This window comes from Anoplopoma fimbria, chromosome 15, assembly GCF_027596085.1.
Source record: "Anoplopoma fimbria isolate UVic2021 breed Golden Eagle Sablefish chromosome 15, Afim_UVic_2022, whole genome shotgun sequence".
In the NCBI taxonomy this organism is placed as follows: Eukaryota; Metazoa; Chordata; class Actinopteri; order Perciformes; family Anoplopomatidae; genus Anoplopoma; species Anoplopoma fimbria.
In genome coordinates, this window is record NC_072463.1 from 14,823,238 (window position 1) to 14,842,452 (window position 19,215).

General features: G+C 40.5%; 3 protein-coding genes across 3 annotated transcripts; 2 read left to right on the top strand and 1 right to left on the bottom strand.

Annotated features, from left to right (window-relative positions):
* The first annotated feature begins 521 nt into the window (after positions 1-521).
* Positions 522-4,047, top strand: fam177a1 (family with sequence similarity 177 member A1). The gene is made up of 5 exons (XM_054614155.1): positions 522-641; positions 1,290-1,466; positions 1,549-1,615; positions 2,014-2,111; positions 2,285-4,047. The coding sequence occupies exons 1-5, from the start codon at positions 573-575 to the stop codon at positions 2,498-2,500; spliced, it is 627 nt and encodes a 208-aa protein (XP_054470130.1). The 5' UTR covers positions 522-572; the 3' UTR covers positions 2,501-4,047.
* Positions 4,048-4,407: 360 nt separating this feature from the next.
* On the bottom strand, positions 4,408-9,909 carry ppp2r3c (protein phosphatase 2, regulatory subunit B'', gamma). The gene is made up of 13 exons (XM_054613427.1): positions 9,769-9,909; positions 9,555-9,679; positions 8,067-8,171; positions 7,752-7,864; positions 7,107-7,204; positions 6,784-6,854; positions 6,525-6,657; positions 6,346-6,401; positions 5,934-6,009; positions 5,696-5,832; positions 5,151-5,288; positions 4,988-5,047; positions 4,408-4,897 (listed from the first exon to the last, which is right to left on the bottom strand). Exons 1-13 carry the CDS (start codon positions 9,836-9,838, stop codon positions 4,703-4,705), a joined length of 1,377 nt encoding a protein of 458 aa, XP_054469402.1. The 5' UTR covers positions 9,839-9,909; the 3' UTR covers positions 4,408-4,702.
* On the top strand, positions 9,679-19,159 carry prorp (protein only RNase P catalytic subunit). The gene is made up of 11 exons (XM_054613426.1): positions 9,679-9,758; positions 10,198-10,984; positions 11,314-11,452; positions 11,626-11,860; positions 11,966-12,270; positions 12,694-12,741; positions 12,971-13,103; positions 17,612-17,722; positions 18,314-18,462; positions 18,688-18,886; positions 18,979-19,159. Exons 2-11 carry the CDS (start codon positions 10,549-10,551, stop codon positions 19,105-19,107), a joined length of 1,884 nt encoding a protein of 627 aa, XP_054469401.1. The 5' UTR covers positions 9,679-9,758; positions 10,198-10,548; the 3' UTR covers positions 19,108-19,159.
* Positions 19,160-19,215: the final 56 nt, after the last annotated feature.

Genomic DNA, 19,215 nt, shown 5'->3' on the forward strand with positions numbered 1-19,215 from the left:
ATCATTTTGATAGTAATCTTTATTAGTGTTAATCTATTGTTCTACATTTGTCTTGCTTCCCCCTAATTTCTAACTTATTATATTATTCATTCAACCAACTCTGCTCCCAGCAGACCACATGACACGTTTTTTCTGTCTGTACATATAATATTTTTCAGTTATTGTGGATTTTTTTACTGTTTTTTATTGCTTATTAATAATACTTGTTTTATATTTCATTTCATTTTTATCTCGTCTTTCTTTTACTATGTCTCTTGTGTGCACTTTACCCTATGCTGCTGTAATCCTGCAAATTTCCCCGCTGCGGGACTAATAAAGGATTATTTTATCTTATCTTATATTATTTTTTTGTGTGTAAATATTGATTAACAGTGGTTCCAATGCTCATTTCTCGTTTCTTGGTTTATTGAGGATAATACCAATAAAATACATTTCTTTTTTGAAAAGATTCTTCAGAGCAGCTACCACCCACACAGGGCTGACGTCATCGTGTCAGACACAGCTTTTATTGTGAAGGATCAGACAGGACGAGGAGCCTCAGAGCAGCAGGCAGCAGAGCGTGGTGAGGAGAGATGGGAGATGTGTCTCTGTACTTAACTAATGCCAACGTGTCACTGGGCCAAACTATGGACACTGGTGAGGTGAGTCTGAGCGGAGCTACTCTGACTGGTCTGTGTTTGTGATGGAAAAGACCAACATGTGTTATGATGAATGTCTCAGCACTTCCTTAGCCGAGAAGCTAACCGTCAACACAGAGAGAGAGAGAGAGAGAGAGAGAGAGAGAGAGAGAGAGGGAGAGAGAGGGAGGATCAGTGATGTTTACCTTCAACGAGTTGTGTCTTAATGTTAAGCAAAGTGTGGCAAAGAACTAATATACTGTATAATACTAATATACTGTATAATACTACTAATATACTGTATAATACTAATGTACTGTATAATACTAATGTACTGTATATTGCTCATGTACTGTATAATACTAATATACTGTATAATACTACTAATATACTGTATAATACTAATATACTGTATAATACTAATATACTGTATAATACTACTAATATACTGTATAATACTAATATACTGTATATATACTAATATACTGTATAATACTAATATACTGTATAATACTAATATACTGTATAATACTACTAATATACTGTATAATACTAATATACTGTGTAATACTAATATACTGTATAATACTAATGTATATTACTCATATACTGTATATTATTAATGTACTGTATATTACTAATGGTGATGGCATCGGATACATGTTTTGACAGAATCAGACAGGAGAGTTTGAGAGGGTGGAAATGGGAGACTCTGCTGGGAAGCAGGGGAGGGTGAAGGTTCCCCGCAGGACCATCTTCTTTGCCAGTGGAGAGACCATGGAGGAGTACAGCACCGATGAAGAGGAGGTGGAGGAGCCTGTGAAGAGAGACGTCATCACTGTTGATGCGGTAGGTTCAGATTTGTGCTTGTTGTGATTGACCAGCAGATGTGTGTTCTAATTGTAATGTTCTCCTCATGTGTGTGTTTTAGTCCAAACTGACCTGGGGTCCATATTTCTGGTTCCACATGTGGAGAATGGGCACCTCCACTATCTCAGGTAAAGTAGTTCCCTGTCTCATTTGGCATTCATGCTAGCAAGAACCAATCGCATCCTACTAGGTTCTGAAATCCCGTCAAGGTTTCAGAGGTGTGAATCCAGCCAGAGGAAGTCAGTAAATGCTTTAAATGCTCTGAGGAAATACTGGAATATTAGCAAACTGTACATCTGAGATGCTTTACATTCCTGTAAAGGACCTCAGTTGTACAATATCAGAATGTGTTTCACAGCAAATTTCACACTTAAATTGTACTTTGCAGTTTCAGATCCACTTAAAGATATCTTTGTTGTGTGTGTGTGTGTGTGTGTGTGTGTGTGTGTGTGTGTGTGTGTGTGTGTGTGTGTGTGTGTGTGTGTGTGTGTGTGTGTGTGTGTGTGTGTGTGTGTTTTTCCCATAGTGTGTGACTACATGGGAGAGAGACTGGCCTCTCTGTTTGGCATCACCTCTCCTAAATACCAATATGCTATTGATGAGTACTACCGTATAAAGAAAGAGGTAGGACACACACGCACCCACATCCTTGAGTTCTTTATGTAAATGTGAATAAAGTCAACCCGTTTTAAAAGCTGTTTACACAGCTGGCAGGAGCAAGGAAACAAACATTAACTGTCATATGAAAATCAATATTGTTATTAAATGCAACATACGCTGGTGTGGTCCTCCTGCAGGAGGATGAGGAAGAGGAGGAGAACCGTTTGTCCGAGACGGCTGAGCGTCGGTTCGCGGAGCAGCGAAGAGGCGAGCAGGAGGATTCTCATCCTGCTACCGTGGAGCAGCCAGAAGCATCCGGAGCCGCCTTTGTAAACATCAGCTTTGATCTTGAACCTGAACCTCCTCTCAACACTGTAGACACCAACAGAGTCCCCTCTCCCCTCCCCTCCTGAAAACTGACACTCAAGGGACAAACCTATAACATTCACACATTTATATCCGTTGGCAAAACCTTAATTTACTTAACAGGACAGATTAATAGGGCTGTTATTTTTTCTATGTTTTCATTTTATAAAAATAAATCTTAGTACAAAGTGCAGGGAAAAATGAAAAGGGCTGTGGAAGTGACTGCACTAGCCTTATGTGTGAATGTGTATTGTGTAAAACTGTATGCAAGACTGTGATGTTTCATACAACCATTTGCTGACCGGACAGGGTTCAACTCACTCTGAGTCACCGTCAGTTGAGATAATGGGAAACATGTTGGATTTAAATCTTTTAGAGGGAAATAGTCACCGATCTCAGTTGTTCATTGATTATAAATGAATGGAAAGCCTCCCTGAAGTTAACAGAAAATGAATTAGCCCCACCTCTGGTGTGAGCAGTCACATGATCAGACACACGCTACACCTACAGTTATACAAACTGTTGATCCTGCTATTGTATATGAGCAAAGTCAGACATTTCGCAAGTTCAGCAGGTTTTGTAAAGGCGTGGCCAGACTCCGGCACTACCTCGCCATTTGTCACCTCAGTCTCTTTCTGTGCTTCTCGTCTCTGACATCATTGTCTATACCTGGCATGTGCATTGTTAAAGGGTAAGAGAGATGGCTGGCTTTTGACTTCCAGGCTATAAAGATAAGCAGGGAATGACGACATACATACAGTACGGTGACCCTGCTGCTTCATCCTTTTGGTAGTCATGAGTACTCCCCTCAAGGCTACTGTGCATTCCTGCTCTTTTGAAGAGGATTAATTTAATATGCTGAGTTATTAACTAGGAGGCCTGTTAATCCAAGAGCTTAATTCACAGGTGTGATAGTAATATCTTGGTTCCCTCCAGAGCATAAGATCTGCCTGCTACAATGTGGTGTCTGTTAAATATTTTCAGTTTTTTGGGACCCTCCCGGTATGCATTTCATCAAAGTGATTGAAAATGGTCCATGAGTTTTTGAAAGACTTGGAAAAACCTGCTGTGCATTAGTCGTGTTTTCTAAGATGAAGTTTGCCTCTTCGTTTCTTAAGGTGTCACGTCACCACTCGGATGTTATTGTGCAGGATGATTTATGTAATAAGAGATTTAAAACTGGCATGGAAGGTTAACTGAATTCATTGCTACTAACCTTCATGTGTACACATGTTGAGGGTTCATTTATAAAGTGTCCTTCTTGAAGCCTTTCATATCAGCGTTTAGCTGCGCGGCAGGCGTACTGCTGAGACTGAGCTATCATAAGCCTCTTATTGATTATTTATATCCAGCGTCACGGCTGTGTGGTGACAGCCCTCAGATCTCAGAGCAGTAGTGTTTAGCATTCCTCTTTTAATAATCTTCTAGCTCAAGAGGAGCGTGTTAAATGGGCTTGTTAAGTTTGTTATAAACGTTTTGTGGGTGATTAATCACCCTCTTATGTGTAAAAAGGGCTGATATATATGCAAAGGTTATTCTAACAACCCCTTTAATGAATGTGTATATACATATATTCTCTGTGTTAATAAAACATTTAAATATTCATAAAGTGGAGTTTTGTTTTATTATTATACATAATACAACAAATATCTTTTTTTTCAGTTATCCTTTTGTGTTATAAAGGAATTAAACACCTGTTTTACCTCCTAGAAAGTTTCCTTACTGGTAGCTTTATCATGTACTAGGCATTAAAACCACAAAGTGTTTTCTGGCACCCCCAACCATCTTATCTAATACATATCTAATTTCATGTTCATTTACAGTTTTAAATTACTTTTGAATCTCCCTCTCTTTGCTCAGCTCTGCGCCATGAAATCTCAAAACAGCTTTTTGATTTTCTCACATCTCTTAGATTTCAGTGGTTGTAAATGAAAAATAAAACATTTAGGCATCGTCAGAAAAGGAAACATTTATTTTTAAGAGGTAAATAACAAAACAATGGTCTTCTTTACAGGAAAATATGGAAATTAATGAAGCAGAATATCTGGCTTTCCTCCTTCCATCCCACTCCTTCATCTCCTCAGGGTTTTCACAATATCGACATTTAGCTAAAACTTACTCAGAGGGACCCGAGTCAGCAGTAAGAGTTCAGTTCTGATTCTTAAACGGGACACTTTCTGGTCGGGAGTGAAACTGTTACCTTTTGATAACAGGGGTGCTTCTACCACACTTTGGCACCTAAACCATCTTCAGCTGTCGTCGAGGTCACCTGTGTTGCTGCCGTCGCTGTCGTTGGCAACCAGCACTTCTCTGTTCTCGTAGGTCCAGAATCCGTTGAGGTCAATCAGGATGCTGCTGACGGTATCGCCCTGGCAACTGTTCACCAAGTCCTGGAGAGTGATCTTGTAGGGGTCTTTAGGCTTCACCATGTCAAATATCTCATCCTGAGGAAGAGGCAGTGAACAAAACGTTCATCTTCCTTTCTTTTTTTATCCACAACGAAGAATGTGTGCGTGTGCGTGTTTACAATATACCTTGACATCCTGGAAGGTGACAGGCTCCTGACCGTGGAGTTTCATCTGCTCCTGAATGGCCTGAAAGCACACAACAGTATCATTATACACTTACACAAGCTACAAGTTAGGGCCAAGCCTTAAAAAGAGGCCTCAGAGTCTGGAAGCTAGGATGATCATTTACCCTGAAGAAATAGTTGAGGGAGAAGACGTTGAGGTATCCCTGATTGTCCATGTCCAGAAGTTTAAAAATATACTGCAACGCTGCAGGCTCTTTCCTGTTCTCCAACGCCAATACAAAGTCTAGATAGGTCTTGTAGTCCTGAGATAGAAGAGAAACACAATTATTAATTCTTATTGTAAAAGTCCTACTTAGACACAGCACTCTGAAGTCTGCCAGACTTTCATCTGAAATGAAGCACAAAGGAGAGATCTAGACTAATGCCATATCATTGTTAACATTAAAAAGAGTCATCAAATGTGTCAGCTGCCCAGAGAGGACAGGAGACACAGTGTACACTCAATTAGCAAATCAAGTTTGACCTGATAAGTTTGTTTGAAGTCATTAACATACAGACAGATGAGCGATTAAAGGAAATCCACCATCATTAAAAGTCCAATGGACAACGCAACAATTGCAGAAAGTAGGAGAATGAATTACAGGGAGCATCGGACTCTTATGGCTACCACATCTCTCCTAGGTATTACAGGTAATGTATTATATTGTACCATTTCTCCGTCGTAGGTGAGACACTCCTGAAACACTCTGTCCAGGAAGACTGAGGTGAGCGTCGCTGTGCCGTAGCGGGAAAGCTCCTCTTTGCTCAACATGCCGTTGTGGTCTTTATCCAGGTTGAGGTACTGGCCTGTAGAGAGACACATACATAATGAATCCAGAAGTGGCAGAAACCACAAACACTAGATTCCAGACTGGAAACCTGACATTCATGCCGAGACGTTTTCTCACCGTAGACTCGGAGAGCTGAGGGGGCTGAGAACCAGTTTGACTCCTGACTCTCTTTAGAAAGCTCCTCGTCTCTCAGCTAAGAGCCCAGAGGGAGAGGGAAAGACAGTGTGAGAGAGAAGAAGCAAAACATGACATCAGCTGTTCTTTTACACTGAACTTGCTTAACAATGAATCTGCCTTGTAATGTCAGAACATTTCTAAGTATGGGTAGAAGGAAATAAAAAACATAATTTATCCATATAACACAACTACAAAATGACACATCTTTCACAGTATTGACAGTATTACAATTACAGTGTATTCCTATATTTGTCCCTGTAAAAAACAGGTTTTTGATCCTTTAACTGCCAGCTTCTAGTGTAGAAACCATATCAATTTATAACATCTTATCAGTGATAAAAAAAAATTCTACCTCCAATAAGTCGTCCAGAAAACTGCAGGCTAATATATCCTGGATTTTAATCTTTCCTGAAGAAGAAAAGAGAGAGACACACAAAGGAATTTGTAAACTCAGCCTCTATAACCTGCAAATTTCAATGTCAAATTTCACTTTAGATATACATTTTCCCCCTGTGTGGGGTTCAGGCTCACCTGTTCGGAGCGGGTCGAGGAAGAAGAAGAACTTGCGAACAGCGGTGCAGACGTAGAAAGAGTAGAAGGACTTCTCCAGTCCGTCCAGCTGAGGCAGAGTGGGGATCAGCTCCAGGATGTAGTTCTCCAGATCCTATACAGAATAATGCCTCATTTCATTTCACTACTAAATGAAGCCATTATTATCCTACTGGTTGCTCATTACTTTAAAGATTACTTCTTAAAATGTTTATGTATGGTTAGTGATGGGGTTGCTTACCGACTCTCTGAGGTGGCCTTGTCCTGCTACGTCATACAGACTCAGACCTATCCGGGTCTGATGCAGCCATACTAGATTAAAGAGAGAATAGAAATGAGCAAATTCAGTGACAAGATGTTCACCAGTGAAGATAAATCCAGGTAAGTAAACGGTCCTGGGAGTTACTTAAAATATCACGGGAAAAATCAGTTGACAATGAGAAGCCTTTTTGTTTGTTGTTCTACCTTCTCAAGACATACTATACTTATTTATCTTTGCAGATTTTTACTCACTGGTACACATGTAAAAAGGGACAAAGTAGACAAGAAAATGATGGTCCACACCTTTCCTCATGACGTAGTTAAAGAACTGCATGATGGAGATCCTGCCGTACGGGTCACTATGGAGCAGCTTGGAGTACACCCTAGCTGTGAAGAATTTTCTAAAGAAAAGAAAGAGAAGGGGCGAGGAATTGTTACTTTTAATAACGTTACTCTGTTCGATCTGAAAGCCAGGTCTTCCCCCATTTATTTTCTGCTTAAACATGTTTCCTGCCATAAATACAAAACTATATTAGCTGGATTAAAAATTTCCAAACATTTCCAAGATTCAATTGTTCTCTGCTTCACACAGATTTCACATTGACATATTAACCAACTGTGTCCACTTCCTGGTTCAAAAGTTAATTTTTGTTGGCGCATATGTAGCTTGGGTCGTTAACTGTGGACAAAGGCAACTTGCAGCTGTGGTGATCACAAATATTATGTATTTTTGCTGCTGTTTTTGCTGAATATACACCCACCCAAGCAAAGACACATTGATGCCAGACGGATATAAAGTCATGGTGACAGGGGGGGGGTTTCCTTAATCAACCTTTGATCTAGCATGAATCCCTTGGAGCAGTCAAGAACACATAAAACAGGATTGGCAGGATGGGGTTTTACCCAAACTGCGCTGTTGCCAGTAAACCTCTACTTCCTGTTACTCACTTGCACTTGGGCCCGGCCTTCTCCCCCACCTGCAGGTAGGCCTCATAGCTGATCATGGCCTCCTCTCCACTCACTGGAGGCACCTGGTGCTTGTCGAGCAGAAACCACAGATTCTACAGACAAGACAAATAGGAAGATGAGAAGACAACAAAGCAGAAGGGCCTACACTGTTGTTATCCATGCAGAAGTAAGTCAGTGTTGTGACTGACTACTTTTAACTGTGTGTGTGTGTGTGTGTGTGTGTGTGTGTGTGTGTGTGTGTGTGTGTGTGTGTGTGTGTGTGTGTGTGTGTGTGTGAGTGTGTGTGTGTTTTACCTGTAGTTCCTCATTATCCAGCAGTTCTCTGCTCTTCCTCTGGAGGAAGACGGCTCTGGATTCCTCTCTCAGTTTCTGAAGTAACACTTCATCTTCCGCTGGTAGCTGCAGAACAACAACAACAACAACATCATCATCATCATCATCACCACCACCACCATCATCATCATCGAGGAACTGTGGCAGCTGGGCAGCTCATTCAGTCATCGGCTCCTTCCACCAAAGAGCAGGACGGAGTGCTTCAGACGCTCATTTCTGCCCTCAGACTGTATAACAGCGGAGACCACAGTCTGTCATTATGCTGACCAGCCCCCCTCACAATAACACTGTAAATGTCTACTCCCCCCACTTTCTCCCGCACTGGACTCATGTGGCATATTGCACACTGCACACATTGCACACATGTAAATATACTGTACATTTTTATCTTTATTTTATTGTATAATATGTTTTATTTATTACCTAATCTGTTTCTCTGTCCTTGAGCTGCTGCAACATGGGGATAAATAAAGGAATATCTAATATCTATCTACAGTACCAGTCAAAAGTTTGGACACACCTTCTCATTCAATGGTTTTTCTTTATTTTTTTATTTTTTTCTACATTGTAGATTAATATTGAAGACATCCAAACTATGAAGGAACACATATGGAATTATGTGGTAAACAAACAAATGCTCAACAAACCAGAATATGTTTTATATTTTACATTCTTCAAAGTAGTTGAATGAGAAGGTGTGTCCAAACTTTTCACTGGTACTGTATATGTGTTTAGGCAGGCAACCAAAATACGATTTTCCCCCACTGTTTCATAGATTTATTCTTTGCCATTACTGTTTTTTACCAGTTTGTTGCAGGCTATTAATGATAATAATCCTCACCATGCATATTGATTGTCCTTAATCTGATTAGTTGCTGTGGTGCGTGATCAGTGTAAATGCTGCATTTAATTAATCTGAAATTAAGTGTAATATTCATGAATTTCCCAGCTAATACAGTACCAGTCAAAAGTTTGGACACACCTTCTCATTCAATGGTTTTTCTTTATTTTTATTTTTTTCTACATTGTAGATTAATATTGAAGACATCCAAACTATGAAGGAACACATATGGAATTATGTGGTAAACAAACAAATGCTCAACAAACCAGAATATGTTTTATATTTTACATTCTTCAAAGTAGTTGAATGAGAAGGTGTGTCCAAACTTTTGACTGCTACTGTATATCATAATCACCATCATTACCCAAGTTCTGTTTTCCTATATCATTATTACAATCCAGAGTGCCCTGCAATACAATAACTTGTTCAAATGAATCTTGTGGTTTTAATATTTGTGGGCATAGATGTAATCTTATTCTTTAAATGGATGTAATATATATTTGGTAGATGCAGTAGTGGGATGTAGTGTGCTCATCTGTATTGTACCATAACACAATCAGAGTGACACTAGTAACCCTTTCATTATGTCACAGAGGTCACATTACTACCTTGTAATAGAACCGTGGGATGCTCTGGTAGGACTGCTCTCTGTCTCCACCTCCCTTCCACTCTGTGTAGTACTTTGTGAACAGCTCAGTCTCTTCTGCTTTCTTCTCCTCCTCGCTCCTGTCATCTGAACATCAACACAGACACAGACACAGTCAGAGTTTACTGATCCAAACAATCCAGAGGAGCCCACGTGACCTAGTGTGGTGAGTTTACCTTTGATGGTGTTTGTTAACCTCCTTTTCAAGATGTCCGCCCACTGAGGCTGTAGTTCTTTAGCCGTCATGTTAGACTCTCTGAAGTTTAAAACAGTGTAGAGCTGACTTTACAAAAGCAGTGAAGCGACCCAGAGACGACGTCAAGTTACTGACTGAACGTCAACGTGACTTCCGACTCAAATGTTCTATTTCAAAATAAAAGCACACTGTACGCAAACAGCAGAGCAAAAGCAGAGGCAGCACCGAGGTCATAACAGATGCTATCAATTGAAATAAAATGACAGATTAGGATGTCAGCTATGCAATCATGAAAATAAGCCTCAAGTCTATTTAAAACTTGTTTTCCTGAATTTTCCTTTAAATATAAACTTTTATTTTGAAGTGACCCACTTTGCGTCTTCCGGTCTTTCACTGGTTTTCTTTACAGACTTCACACGGAGACGTCGAGCCTTGATGACGTCATGTTGCGCGACTCTAGTCATGCCTCCAGCTCCTTCAGTGGTGTTTATTCATGAAGTTATGTAGAAAGAAGGAATGTGGGTTTGATTTTGATTTCTACAGGAAGTGTGAGTTGCATTTAAATATTCATAACGACGTTTAGCTCCCATGAGAAAGAGATCTGTATCTTTAAAGGGACTACTGGCATTTGGAAACAGCAAGGTTACTAGCAGGCTAGTCTCATTTTCATGTTGTTGATTCATGCATAGTAAATACATGCTGATTTATAACTGAAGTGAATGTGCAGTGTAGTAATAGATCATCTACATTAAGTTCTAACATGGGCTCCACCTTGATATTAAAAGTCAGAATATGCCTGAAACCCTTCAAGCCATTCTTTTACCAGGGAAGCTCAGCCTTCTACACACTCAAGTCATCACCGATGCCCCTCTCAGCACGCTTTCTGTGCACCAGACACACTGACCCAGACCCAGGAGGCAGACAGAAAGACAGAAGGAACAGTGGACAGACTGATGGTCAGGGGGGAGGAAGAAATAGCACCAGCAGACTGTGGGAAGAGGAATTGAGGGATGGTGCTGGTAAGGGAAAAGGGAAAAGTTCCACTCTTTGGCAGAGGTCTTCTTACCCTAAATCCGTGTTTGCTGCCGGGACGGCAAAGAGGACGACAGAGATGCTGAAGCGGAAAACATCTCGGTTTGCTCAGGATGAGGATCAGCATGAAGGGGACCCTGACAGGAGGACAAGTAGAGGAGCAGGTAGGACACATTGGAACAATCTACCTTATTAAAAGGCATTGTTTTTACACTCAGAAAGGCTTTGTGTCTCTCCCCACAGTCTGACCTTTTTGGCACAAAATACAAAAACATTGCAGAAAACAAACTGTGTGTGCAGGAATAAGGCAGTTCAAATAAATGTGCGCAATTAATTCCATAGTTCTACTTTTTATACTTTCTCAATAGACACATGACTATAACTTTTGTTTAACAATGTTTTTCTACTGCCTTATAAAGACTAAATTAATCTATTAAAGTGTTTTGAGAGTCTTTGTTTCAGTTTCCTTCACCTGATCATGAATGTTTTACAGCGATGGTGAAGCCTCCCGACCGGCCTCTCTCTGTTGCTGACTGGAGGGAGCTGAAGGAGTCTCTGGGAAATCGTGAACGCTTTGACATCCAGATGATGTGTGCGCTGTTCACCTCCGGGGCAGACCTGGATATCGCCAAGTGAGCACAGGATGAGTGTGTTTGTGTGTCTGTGATTTTGAACTTTATTGAATTATTTTAGGTCCATTTGTTGGTTTTACAGATTGAGCAGTACCATTTTAAATTCCATTCAAATAACCAAATAAAGGAAAATACAAGCAAAGCACATCAATGTATGCACAATTCTACCACAGGTCCCTTCTGACGTTTGTAGCCATGGAAACGGGGACGCTGTCTTACGAGCTGCTGCTACGTTACCTGACGCTGTGTGTGAGCGGCGGCCATGATGCAGAGGTGTTCGATGTCTTTGACATTATGCAAGGAAGTTTCCCTTCTCTGGACACGGGGGCCTCCAGCCTCTTTATCAAGTCCTTCAGCCGGACGGAGAGGTGGAGGGAGGCTATCGGCATCCTGCGTGAGGTGAAAAAGGTGAACAGCGTTTTGATTTTTTTACTTTAAAAAAAACTTATATTGGAGCTGGAGGACATGACATCCCCTTACTATCATCACCTGATTTTACTGTTGTCCTTACAGGTCTTCACCCCATCACCACGCAACTATGGTGATATCATCGCAGCAGCGATGGTAAATGGTGACACGGCCACTGCCTGGGCTCTGTATGATGAGTTGATGGAAAACGGACTGAGCCCGCACCAGGAGACCTGGGGCGCTCTGTTTAAGGAAGTGAGGAAGACTAAGGAGGAAAAAGAGAAGGAGGCAGAGGCCATGTCTCTGTCTGATCACCAGGAGAGGCTGCTGGGGATTATTCTCTACATGAGGAACAACCAGATCTACCCCCAACACAACATCGCCATCAGCATCAGGGCCTGGTTTGAGAGGTACAAGACAATGAGAAATACTCTTGAGGTTAGATGGGAAACTGAGGCTGGACGCTCTTTATTTGATCTCCTAAATTCTGTGGCAAACTCTTTCAAAATGATGTATATAAAAACAACAGATTGACTGATGACCAGATATTATTTGATTAATCCTAAAAAGTTCTTCTTTTAAGACCATAACGAGGTCAATAAACTCAACAACATTTTGCCCTGGTGAGTTTTATTGAGATATGTCTTCAGAATACATTTTAGGTGGTTTTGACCTGTTTTCCCTCACTTCTAATGGTAGATAAAACCAGCATTTTATCATTTTCTCTTGTCTGTATGAACTTAACACTATCGCATCTATTTTTATTCATCTCAACAACCCATCTCTCCTCGCTCTCATTTCTCTTTTCTCTGTCTCTTCCTCTCTGTCTTCAGTCTCACAGGGCAGAGATGGACAGGAAGTTGGACCAGCGCCAACCCAAAGTAATTGCATCACTTCCTAGCTCAACATGAATTTCCATAGAAGGCATTTGCATCCATATTTGTGCATGGGCAGAATAGTGTGCCCTGTATATGTCATTTATGAATGAATGAATGAATGTGTGTGTGTGTGTGTGTGTGTGTGTGTGTGTGTGTGTGTGTGTGTGTGTGTGTGTGTGTGTGTGTGTGTGTGTGTGTGTGTGTGTGTGTGTGTGTGTGTGTGTGTGTTTAGGGGTGTGTGTAGGTGTTGTGGGTCTGAGTTAGAGTCCATCCAGCTGACTGCTGGGGAGTACCAACAGCTGAAAGACAGAGTGATGACTGACATCATTCAGGGACCAGATGTTTTTAAAAAAACTACACCAGAGGTACACACACACACACACACACACACACACACACACACACACACACACACACACACACACACATGCCTAGCAGAGTTTCCATAGGTCCCTAATAAGTGAATAGCTCTCTTAAAGAGAATTTAAATAGCTTTAATGCATCACTACTAGGACTTGACGGCATGCTATGTAGTTTTATACAGGACACGTTGAATAATACATTATCGTGGTTTGTGAACTTTTAAGCTGTTATCAGTTTGAAATAGTATTTTTTATCTTCTTTATTTAGGATGAGCTAATTGGAAATAGCTCATTCTAAATACAAAATTTAAAAAACAACAACTGATATCTGTTTTGGGATTATCTGTCAATAGCATGGTACATTAGCCTTCTATCTCCTTCTATCTAACTTCTGCTAGATGGCGTCATTGGTACACATGCAGCATTAGGCTGTGGAGGCTAGTTGAAGCCGCTTAGTTAACTCAACTATTTTCACTATCCAGATGAATGAGAGCTAAACAGTTTTGGCTCAGATCTCCTTTTTAGGAGGTGTTTTAAAGGAAGTCAGGTGTTGTGTCAGATGTCTGTCCATCTGGTTCAAAGACTAATTCCCTCTGGACTGTTACTGCATGACTTTGATATATAATAATTAGTCCCTGACACAGAGGACAATACCACCAAGACGTCTCTGCCATCCTCAAAGTCTGAGGTTTTCTGGCCTTTATAATCCGTTTTTTCTTTTTTTATTGGGATAAACCTGGTATCTGGGATAGATAAATCCACTGTGTGCGTCGAGAGAAACACAAGCTTTTCATTGGATTGGAATGTACTGGCTGTATTTTTTTTATAATGCCAATGAAAATAAACTTTAAAAAAGGTTATTCGCCTAAAATAGTTCGAATAAGAAACTTGCCAACATTAGTAATATATAGTTAATAATATGTCATATTTAATTTATGGAGAGAGAGAAAGTTTGAATGTTTCCCTTTGTGTTTTTCAGTAGTTAGGGGGAGTTTGTTGGTGCAACAGTTAGTTAAATTGAGGGGATTTCCAGCATGTGGAGCACCATGTGAATCTGGATAACAATTGCCTCCCGCTGAGCAGACGGAACAAGGAAGGCAGGCAGACAGACAGACAGGCCGCTTAACTCGACTTTATTCATTCTTAATTTAAGGCGATTCATTTCTTTAAGGGCAAACAGGGCGCTTCAGACCACAGTGAAGCAGCAGATGCCGGGGGGGACGGAGACAGAAGGGGAGCTGTGTTTGTGTGCATGTGCTGATTACAAAGTTGCCACAGCCAGCAGGAAAGCGTGATGTCATTTCAAGAACAGATAGACGCTGAGATCAAGTCGTGCATTTGACACTGCAACGAAAAAATACCCCCATTTAATGCAAACCAACAGAGCAGCTTTTATGTTTAACTCCTCTCTGACACTCAGTTTAAACAAAAGATATATTTTTTTTGAAGCTGGAGTTTCCAGTGGCAATGCGTTGCACTTGATTATATTAAGTGAGATTTCAAATATTTTTGGAAACAAAAATAGACATCCACAATTCCCAAAGGATGCTTTTTTTTTTTTTTTGGATGAACTGTTCTGCTACATTGCATTACATTTGCCTTTAGTGTTTTTGTGTCCACACTGTTCAGCACAAGACTGAGATATCAAAACAAAAACAGAAGTTTGGTCTATTTTTTAACATTTTAACATAAAATGCACAGTACAGTCCTCTTCTGCTTTTTTAATTTAAACCAATATCAGTTCTCCACAAAGCAAATGTTCTACTTCAATATACCAAAGTAAATAAATAACTAGAACCATAAAATTCTTACATTCAAGGTTAGCCCCCATATTGTTATCTGGTATTTATGCTGCCGCTACTAAAAATAATTTATCCAAAGTCATTTGGGGTTTTTCCGTTGAATGCAATTTGATGAAGATAATTGGTCCAATTATACTTTAAAGAACACAGATATGTGATAATATATTACGAAATATGCACATCTTTAATATAATGTTATGCAATGCAGTAGGCTCAATGTGCAGAGAGGCTGCAGTATAGCTCTTTATACTCAGTTGAAGTAGCACATTATGCCATTGTAACATGTAGGGTGTAGAAAAGGATGAGCTTAAACCGTAAAGAAACATGATGCCGACCATATCACCATATTAGGTTAGTGTGGTTACTTACATGTATAGTTTTAGTCACAGTTATTTTGGACATTACTTGTGGCATACATTTACTAAAATAGATATTCTCAACTATGCATTTTGAATTTTATGCATAGTATAAGTAGATGTTATCACAATTATTATTATTATTATTATTATTATTATTATTATATATCTTATATATTATTGTATATAAAGGCATGTTGTAAGGTGGAACTGATTTGTTTAGTGTTAGAACTGAGAGAAACTCATTCAGAAGGTCCTATTAAAGTGCTTTTATAAAAACTGGCAGATGTAATTCTAGCTGGTATCTTGCAGTCAGCTATGAGTTATTGTTTTTTCCATTCAGATTTTGTCACTGGTAATGCTGTAGGATAGGTACTGTCTACAGAATACCACTGTGCTTTTTGTAATAATGGTGTTTGAGGGCCACATTATGCTAGTTTGTGCGTGTGTATGCGTGTGTGTTTTAAGCAGTCATATCATCTGCAGCAGCACAATGAACTGGTTTCACATATCAACCCTGGAAAGTCCCTGGATAATTATACTGGACTTTCTCTCCGTCTCTCTCTTCCTCCTTCTGCTGCTCTTAATTTTTCCTTCTTTCTTTTTCTTTTTTTCTTTCATTTCTGCACCTTTTCGCCATCATAACCAATCACTCTCTTAATAGCCACGCTTCCACTTGTCCAACATCCATCTGTCCCTTTCTTTAATTTATTTAGCCCCCCCACCCAAAACACACACATCTCCCCCTTCTCACGCAAAACCAGCCTCCAATGTGAAACTGCACGTTATTTTAGAATTAATTACAGTACATCTGTGTGGGTTTAGTGAATCTGAATAAAACTGAAGCATCAACAGGGTTCGGCAGGGGATTTATCTAGAGGATTTATCACAGAGGAGGAATATTACAGCCTTTTTTTTTTAACATTTTTATGGTCGCGTTCATGTTGGTGGGCATGCAGTCAAGTTTCAAGTCCAGGGGAATTCACTGCAAACCTATTTCCATACTGCTGGTATCTAAAAGTGAAAGTACTACTAACAATGTTCCCGTGCTGGAGGCCTATTCTAAGCTTCAGCACTACTTGCCTATTATGGTACAAAGCTGTGAGACAGACGAAGCCTTCCTCATTCCCCGCACTGCAGAAAACTTGTCTTCATATTCAACAGAAACGGAAATAATAAAATTGTGACTTGACTATTAGCTAGCAAGGGCATTAAGGAGCAAGTATATAAAGTCTGACCAAATGTTTTACATACAATTCAATTGAGAGTGCACTGACCGTAGCCCACTTCACATTTTGTCATATTAGTCTGAGTCTAATTGAAAGTATGTTTTGTCAAATAGTGTGAAAAGTCCCAGATCCCCATTGTGAAGGCTACATTTTAAAAGCTATTTAACTTTAACGTAAAACCGAGAACTTTATTGTCGGTCGAGCTGCCAGCTGGGCATGTCTGTGCAAGGAAGGAAAGGCTATGTAGATTTGCTACTGGCAGGCCTGTGATCAGTCAGTGAGAAAACCAGCCAACCATCAGACCAGTCAACTAACAGATGGGGTTCAGATACGCTCCCTGACTGCAATAAGGAACAAGCAACTAATGCTGCTGTTTGAGGGCTCTGCAGAATGTTGTCTGCACAATGTCAGTCAAACTGTCAGCTTTACAATGAGCCACTTTACACAAATGTATTGTTTTAGACTAACTATTGGAGGGACTGCTATGACATTTCTTCATTTGTGGTACCGAAGAGAAGGACTTTAGTTATCCCCTGTCTTTTCCCCTTGGCCACCAGCAACAAATGAATTACTCATTCAGTAATATATCTCCACATGTACCTGGGAGGATTGGATCAAGAATTCAGACAGACATTCGTTGACGATAGAAGATGAATTGTAATACCTTTGGTGATCCCCTGACTCAAGTGGGCACCACTGATTCAAAATGTAAATGTGGCCATTACTTTGGGTTATGACCAAACACCTGCACTTTGTGTTTGCTGCTAATTAGCACATGCTGGCACGTTTAGTTTGGCGGAGAGTTTAGTTTGTAAAGGTATTACCTGCTAAATATCATCATATTGTCATCGTGAGCACGCCGCTGTGCTCTTATCTTCTTGTTAGTACAAATAGTGAAAACCTATAGTACACTGCAACTCATGCACAATCACTGTATTTACATATTCTTTGTAGTTAAATAGAAAGAAAAAGCAGTAATGTCATGGAGTGTAAAATCAAGTGTTTTTATTCAATATTCAGGTATAACTTGCCTGTTTTTTTTATTCATGTCTTCTCTACTCTTCCACTGACCCATTATTTCCCTTAATACATCACTCTCTCTGTCTATTAATGTGTCTGTTCAGGAGTTGGAGAAGTTCAAGATGTTTGTGGAGAGGAAGCCAGCTTTTGATGTGGTCATAGATGGGCTGAATGTGGCAAATATCAACAAGGAGAAAAGCAAGCAGTCAGAGACGGTGAGAAAAACGCAGAGATGCACATGCATGCGAAATGTGATACAACAAGAAGATAAGAGGCATAGAGAAATATTGTACAGCGTCTACCAGACTCACAGATCAGAATCTTGTCTGCACGCACACACAGTTTTACAGTCTAGATTTGAGTGGTTTGTTCCTACATATGTGTCTGTCCAACCCGGGGAGTTTTTTAAAGGTTGCACTATGACTAACCCTGCAGTGTGTGTGTGTGTGTGTGTGTGTGTAGGAGGTGTTTTTATAACTGGCCAATACCTGATTTAAACAACACTTAACCCACTTTCCTGCCCACATCTGTCTGTCTATCTGTATGTTTGTTATGTGTCAACTATCTGTACTTTTGTCCCTACGTTAATATATGTCACATCTTTCTCAGACGTTATGTGGCTGCAGGTACAGCAAAGAACAAACAGACAAACCTGTGTCCCTATCTAGTATCTGTACTAGTCATTTAGGAGCTGCTGCATGCACCAGCTGGCATCCAGACAGATGTGCGTGTCATTAAATATGCACGATCTGTTTTTTTTATGTCAACATAAATAAAGTGTTGAGGTGTGTACGTGTGTGTTTCAGTTGTTGGCGGTGGTGTCAGAGCTGCACAGTCAGGGCCTGACTGTTCTGGTGTTGGGGAGGAAACACATGCTGCGGTCCTCCAGGTCCTGGGAGAGACACAACATGAATCTGATCCAGCAGAAGGCTCATTGCTTCTTCACTGAAAACATGTGAGCACGTGATAACAAAAAAAGAATAGCATGGAATATGCTCTGGGTAAAAAAAAAAAGTATATTTACCACAGCAGGGTCAACACGGGCAATCTACTGCGAATGTTTAAGGAGCAGCATCTTGGAGACTGATTTAATAGAATAAACCAGCAAATTATTATTCAGCGAGTGATCTTTATTTGTAACGAGTTAACCTCACACCTTGTGTTCTCTGTGTCTTCTCAGCTCGGAGGATGACCCCTTCTTGCTGTACGCCACATTGCAGTCCGGGAACCACTGTCTGTTTGTGAGTAGGGACCTGATGAGGGACCACAAGGCCTGCCTGCCAGACGGAGCCACCCGAAGGCTCTTCTTCAAGTGGCAGAGAGGCCACCAGCTGCTAGTGGACGGGTACGTCACAGCAGGGAGGAAGGTCCATTTCCAGGTGAGGGGGGAAAAAGAGGAGGAGCAGGAGGAGTATGAATGGAGAGAGAGAGTTGATATTGAAGCATACCAATGAACTGTTTGTGTGTTTAGAGTATTCCCAGCTACGACACCATTGTCCAGACATCAGCGGACTCGTGGCACATTCCCTACGACGACACAGAGGACAGGAGCACCTATGAAGTACCACAACGATGGCTCTGCCTCACCACAAAGACCTGAACACACAACTCATATGTTTGATCATAACGCTGGACTTGTAAATAAATCATGTACAACAAAGAACTAATTGTCCTGCGCTCTTTAATTCAGCTTTTGAGACATGGGGGG

What these genes read in the sequence shown, in the direction of transcription:
- ppp2r3c (XM_054613427.1), bottom strand. Translation starts at nt 9,838, where the DNA reads ATGACGGCTAAAGAACTACAGCCTCAGTGGGCGGACATCTTGAAAAGG. An exon ending in AAGGCCGGGCCCAAGTGCAA is followed by an intron (nt 7,205 to 7,751) that starts GTGAGTAACAGG and finishes TCTTTTCTTTAG; the next exon opens with AAAATTCTTCACAGCTAGGG. An exon ending in TCACCTTCCAGGATGTCAAG is followed by an intron (nt 4,898 to 4,987) that starts GTATATTGTAAA and finishes CCTCTTCCTCAG; the next exon opens with GATGAGATATTTGACATGGT.
- fam177a1 (XM_054614155.1), top strand. Translation starts at nt 573, where the DNA reads ATGGGAGATGTGTCTCTGTACTTAACTAATGCCAACGTGTCACTGGGC. An exon ending in ACGTCATCACTGTTGATGCG is followed by an intron (nt 1,467 to 1,548) that starts GTAGGTTCAGAT and finishes TGTGTGTTTTAG; the next exon opens with TCCAAACTGACCTGGGGTCC. An exon ending in GGGCACCTCCACTATCTCAG is followed by an intron (nt 1,616 to 2,013) that starts GTAAAGTAGTTC and finishes TTTTTCCCATAG; the next exon opens with TGTGTGACTACATGGGAGAG.
- prorp (XM_054613426.1), top strand. Translation starts at nt 10,549, where the DNA reads ATGGGCTCCACCTTGATATTAAAAGTCAGAATATGCCTGAAACCCTTC. An exon ending in ATCAGGGCCTGGTTTGAGAG is followed by an intron (nt 12,271 to 12,693) that starts GTACAAGACAAT and finishes CTCTGTCTTCAG; the next exon opens with TCTCACAGGGCAGAGATGGA. An exon ending in TGGACCAGCGCCAACCCAAA is followed by an intron (nt 12,742 to 12,970) that starts GTAATTGCATCA and finishes GTGTGTGTTTAG; the next exon opens with GGGTGTGTGTAGGTGTTGTG.